This window comes from Macrotis lagotis, chromosome X (genome assembly GCF_037893015.1).
Source record: "Macrotis lagotis isolate mMagLag1 chromosome X, bilby.v1.9.chrom.fasta, whole genome shotgun sequence".
NCBI classification, from domain to species: Eukaryota; Metazoa; Chordata; class Mammalia; order Peramelemorphia; family Peramelidae; genus Macrotis; species Macrotis lagotis.
The window spans coordinates 140,646,950-140,652,949 of NC_133666.1; the positions used below are offsets into that span (position 1 = coordinate 140,646,950).

At 36.5% G+C, this 6,000-nt stretch overlaps 1 protein-coding gene across 1 annotated transcript in view; it reads left to right on the forward strand.

Annotated features, from left to right (window-relative positions):
• FOXK1 (forkhead box K1) overlaps window positions 1–6,000 on the forward strand; it is a 108,887-nt gene that overhangs the window by 97,845 nt on the left and 5,042 nt on the right. Inside the window, 5 exon segments of the mRNA XM_074200013.1 lie at window positions 277–470; window positions 1,851–2,017; window positions 2,162–2,443; window positions 3,651–3,875; window positions 4,179–6,000. The exon segment at window positions 4,179–6,000 is cut by the window's right edge and continues 5,042 nt beyond it. Of these exon segments, the coding sequence (XP_074056114.1) occupies window positions 277–470; window positions 1,851–2,017; window positions 2,162–2,443; window positions 3,651–3,875; window positions 4,179–4,396 (1,086 nt within the window). The 3' untranslated portion in view covers window positions 4,397–6,000.

Consider the following 6,000-nt stretch of genomic DNA (forward strand, 5'->3'; position numbering starts at 1 on the left):
TAATGGGGAATAACTGTTCCATGACAAAATTCTGGAGAAGAATGGTGTTCTTTGCAAGTTCTTTTCACTTTCCACCCAACAAAGAAAAAAGAAAACATACCTTATCAATCACCAATTTAATCATTTTTTGCGTGGTCTTTTTTTATAGTTAGTTCATTGTTCAGATTTTCCATATTTTGTGACTATCTGTGCAATATTCTTGTAATCTATTGGTGCTGTTTGAGCTGTTTCCGGATTGGTCAGTAATTAGCATATCTACCTTTTCTCTCCCTGCAGAATTCTATTCGACACAACCTCTCCTTGAACCGTTACTTTATTAAAGTCCCACGTTCTCAGGAGGAGCCTGGAAAGGGGTCCTTTTGGCGAATTGACCCAGCATCAGAAGCCAAGCTAGTAGAACAGGCATTCCGGAAACGGAGACAGAGAGGAGTTTCCTGCTTTCGAACTCCATTTGGGCCTTTATCATCAAGGTAAATATTACTCTCTGCCCCACCTTTTGGTTTTCATGTTGTGAGGCTATTAGGAAAAGACATTTCATTTTAAATAGAGACAAGAGTCTTGCTGTTTTTTTGTTCTCAAAAGCACTCAAATCTTTTAAGAATGTGATTCAGAAACTAGTGAATTTTTGTAATGTTTAAAAGATACATTGATGCCACTTGAGCATGATGTTCTAAAACCCTTTAAATATACTTGTTAGTTTAGATGACATATAAAAATATACTTCAATGGAAAAGCAATTTAAATGGCACGGATTGGGTCAGCTAGGTAGCACAGTGAATAGAACACTGATGCCCAGCACTTTGAGAGATATAAAAGAATCATAAGACAAGGTCATCAGAGAGGGAATCTAGTTGGGAAAAACAAGACATTGGGTCTCTAAGAGTTAGAGACTAATTAAATACTAAACTGCATGATATGAACTACAGGAAGGAAGAGCAAGCATTTAGAACTGGAAAAAATTGGTGTAGGTTTGAATAGCTAAGGAAGATTTGGGGATAGCAGCAACAGATCTTGAACTAGGCTTTGACTAGGATTTGCATGATTAGTAAAGAGAATGTTCAGAAATATTAACATGAATAAAGGGTAGTAATTCTTTTGCTGTTATTGGGACAGTAGCGAAGACATTGGCTTGACTAGAACAGAAAATTTATCTTGGACTGGGAAATAAAACTGGATAAATAGGATGGGGCTAGATTATGAAGTACATTGGAAGCTAAACAGAGGAATTTTGACTTAATGGGTAATAAGGGAGTTACTCAGTTTTAGAAAGAAGTCTGATTGTATTATGAATTTAAGTTGACAAAAATTGAAAGCTGGAAGATTAGTTAGAATGCTAAGGCATATTCATGGGAGGCCAGCTAGTTTCCCCAGTCAGGGAGTAAATGCTCTTGATTGTAACTTTTCTGCAAAGCCATAAAAACAAGGCACTCTCCTCTCATTTAATAGAACTTTAAAACTAGCTTTATGTTGTCACTTGGCAAGCCATCACTACCAGTAGTTGTGTTATAAATATATTAAGGGGACTGGAATAGCTCAGTGGTGTAGTAGATAGAGCACCAGCCCTGAAGTCAGGAGGACCTGAGTTCAAATCCAACCTCAGACACTTAATAATTACTTAACTGTGTGTGACTTAGGCAAGTCACTTAAACCCCATTGCTTTACAAAAAAACAAAAAAAGAAAGAAAGAAATATATTAGGGGACAGGAACATCACTGGAAAGGTTTAGCAAAGGGGAAAAGTTTGAGGGTTTGAGTTCAGTTTCTTTTTCATTTCTTGCCACTCTTAAATTTAAATCCTTTGGACTTTTACTGACATAACATGGTGCTTCTCCTGTTGTTGTTTTTTTTAAGGAGTGCTCCTGCTTCACCTACTCATCCAGGGCTAATGTCCCCTCATTCTAGTGGCCTACAGACTCCAGAGTGCCTGTCTCGGGAAGGTTCACCCATTCCACATGACCATGACTTTGGGTCAAAGTTAGCCTCTGTTCCAGAGTATCGGTATTCACAAAGTGCACCTGGTAAAGTGTTTTGTTTTGTTTTGTTTGGACTTTTATGTGTTAATATTTTTTTTTAATTCAATACTCTTGAAGCAGAACTGATATCAAGAGAATTTTAAAGTACAAGTAATCTATAGACTTGATTATTGTTTTCACTTTCTTTAGGTTCTCCTGTTAGTGCTCAGCCAGTGATAATGGCTGTTCCTCCCCGACCATCTAATCTCGTGGCCAAACCAGTTGCTTATATGCCAGCTTCAATAGTGACTTCCCAGCAGCCTTCTGGCCATGCAATTCATGTTGTGCAGCAAGCTCCTACTGTTACAATGGTCAGGGTTGTGACCACTTCTGCTAATTCAGCTAATGGATACATACTTACCAGTCAGGGCACAGCAGGAAATAGCCACGAAGCAGCAGGCACAGTTTTGGACTTGGGCAGTGAACCAAGAGGTAACCTATCTGTTTAGTCATTTCATTAGATCTTGATATAGTCAATTTTGGTCTTTGTAAAATATAAACTGAATTAGAACTTGGTTTCTGAAATGTCAAAGGAGCACAACTAAGGAAAGTATAGATGATTTGTGGAAGAAGTATAGTAGCATATACCATGAAGATGGTTTTTAAAATCATTTCTGCAATCCATGAATGTTTGCATTAATTATAGTTTTTATTATAATTTCTGCTCTTTATATAATGGGTCACAAAACAGAAGTTTCTTTGAATGCTTGGTAGCTTTTCTTCAGGATTACATTCATCAAGTATTTGGATCTTTTCTAAAATTACTAAATAGAAATTTTTAACCTAAAAAGAATAAGCCTATGGAAATGAGTTTGTAGTTATGACAGTAGAATTTCTAGTGAGGAGTCTATAGAAGTCATTTAAAATGAATGTTTCATTTCTGAATTAGAAATTCTGCTTTTCAAGAACTTAGTGAATGTCTTATAAAATTTAAATCACTGTAAAAAAGAAAGAAAATTGACTCAGCTGTTAAATTAAGTAACAGTCTCTTAGGTATCTTTTGATCGCTTTGTTTTATCTCTTCACAGTATTTTTGTGGCACTATCAATAGAAGAATTGCATTTTGTGAGTGATTGTTTTTATGACACTTCAGGCAAATAAACACATTGTTGATATTATAGTTTTAAAATTATGGGTATTTGAAATTTGAGTGATTATGTTAATCAGATGAAAAAATCTTATGGGTTAGTTTTATCATTTGTGTGGAGAAGGTGGTACTGTTTAGACATAAAATAATCAAACAGCTGGTTAATTTTTTTTTAAAAGTGATGTAAATTTAAGACGAGCTTATGTGCTCTATAGGAAATATTGCTTTCAGTTTGTTAGGACATAATTAAAGGGTTCTTTAATGAATGGCCTTCTGATAGTACACTTGAAATTTGAAAAATTTCTTCCTAAAAACTCTTAATCTTTTCCCATTTTTAGTTAACATTCCTTAAACAAATAGTGTATTTAAGTGATGAGTGCCTTGAAACTGTTCAAAAATAGTGTTGTTATCTAGGTCCATAGGATCTATGTACCTGAATTTGAGTTACATTATGCCATTTTGTTCAATTCTGATATATTGGTGTCAAGTAAAAATTAAGAAAAATCCCTCTGTTAGTTTGTCTGTAATATGGTATTCTTTAAATTTTGGTAGCATTGGAAGATAAGCCCACAATTGCATTTGCAACAATTCCAACTGCCAGTCGAGTCATCCAGACGGTTGCCAGTCAGATGGCTCAGGGTGTCCCAGGACAAACAGTTACAATACTTCAGCCAGCAACACCAGTAACCATTGGGCAACACCAGCTCCCAGTTAGGGCAGTGACACAAAATGGAAAACATGCTGTTCCTACCAACAACATCACTGGCACTTCTTATGGTAAGATTTTATTAATCTTTGCATTCATTTTCTTCATCCACTTTATTCCCTAGATTCTTCTCCTTTCTCCTGTTGTGTGGTCTTTGCTGTGGTAAATGCAAAGTGTGGAATGTTTATCTTAGTACAGCTGTCTCAAACATCCTTGAGTTGATTATTGTAGATTTTTCCGTAATTGTTGAGTGTGGTGGTAAGCTTTTTTCTCTCATTATTTACTTAATTACCAAATAGGGGGGGTTGACCTTTATTCAGAATAAGTGTTGGTCTTAATTTTACATATTAAATCTATGTCTTTTCCATTCCCAGCCCTTACAAACCCACTGCAGCTTCTTGCAGCGCAGGCTAGCTCCTCCACCCCTGTAGTGGTTACGCGGGTGTGTGAAGTGGGCCCTGAAGACCCGACAGCCTCCTCAGGGGAGCCAGATGTCAAAAGACCTCGGTTGGAGGAACCCAGTGGAACTATTGTGGCACAGGCAGGGGTGATAACATCTACAACCCCACAAGGGCAAGGAAACGGTGAATGAAGTACCTGGGAAAGGAGCTGGAATATAGATGGAGCAGAAGACGCATCAGAAGGAATGGTAGAACAGAAGTTAACTGTCTGAACAGCCACTTACTTTAACGTGAGATAGGAAAGACAGCTCCACAGCTCATCAGATCTCAAGGTGCCAAACAAATTGGGAAAAGCTTCCGTCTACCTATACCTGGAATTCAGCTCAGCCTTTACTTTTGTTTTTCTCTTCCATAACTTTTAGTTAAAAAACAAAAAAACAAAACAAAAAACCCACATAAACAAATACAGACAACTGATTGTATGACTGCTGGGAATTCTTTTTTTTTTTTCAGCACCTCCTGTTTTTCCCCAGCCTTTTCTTCAAGAGGCTGGGGAAAGAGATTGCAGTTCAGTATCTCAAGGAATGTATCACAAATGTCTGCTCCATAAGAAGAAGGTTCCTTATTTCTCCAATGCCTTAATGCTGCCTCTCAGAGTTTGACATTGATGTTCTTAAGGAAGCAGCCTTGACCATCACAAGAAGACTGACACAGGTTATCATAGTGACAGCATTAAAGTAGCATGGTGCCCAAAAACAATCCTTTTAAAGATAAATAATTGTATTTAGAATGAATTTTTATTTAAGTAGGAGGTTGAGAGCAGGCTGTTGGGGTGGGGACCAGGGAGTAGAAGCAATAGGAATTGACCAATTTCCTATTTCATATATGTCTTCTTTTTAATAGAAAGGCAAGAGAAAAGATATTGATATTAGTATTATTTTAACTGGTTTGGTTTTGACCCCACAATGTTTCTTGCTTTGTTCAGACATGTACTATCTGTTTTTAAAGTAAGATTCCTTGCATCTTGGACAGAAGTTGAAGGAATGTGTACCCCCTTCCCTTCTTTCTCCCCCTTTTGTTTTGTTTTTTAGTTTTACATATGCATGATGCATGCATTAATCATACCATGGAGTTAATCCACAGCTGTAACTGTTAATGTCATATTAAGGGGGGACATTATGATAGTTTCCTATAATAGAACATGTGTTTGCCTCAGTACTGTTAGAAAGTCCTTTGTTTGGAAAACTGGTGAAAAGCTAATGGACTAAATCATAGCAGTTGTATCCAGGTTTCAGTATTTAGAATGAATGTTAATCAGAACTGATCCTCTGTGCTGTCTTCACTACTGTAATAGTAAAGTTGCATTGTAATTGAGTGTTCTAGTCAGAACCATGTGGCTCACTTAATGTGAAAGAAAATAGAGCAGAAATATTTCTCAGTTGTTTCACAAAAAGAACTGTTTTCCCCATGATCTAATATAAGACCTGATATTTTCTCAGCATAGCTGGATACAATTTTTATACGCTTAATCTTAATTTTACCCAAATTCCAGTTTTCTTTCACAGGTTATCATTGCAGTTGGAAAACATTTCCTTTATCTAAACCACCAAAATCTTTGGAATCATTTCAAGGTAATGAAGACTACCTTCCCAAATAATAAGATTGCTCAATGATATCCATCTTCTCCCAGGGTTTAGTCACCTTGTCTTTCTGAACTTGTTTTGTGACTAAAATTAAACAAATAAATAGCAATGCTCTCTGAGGAAGGAAAGCAAACAAAGTGCTTCAATATAAT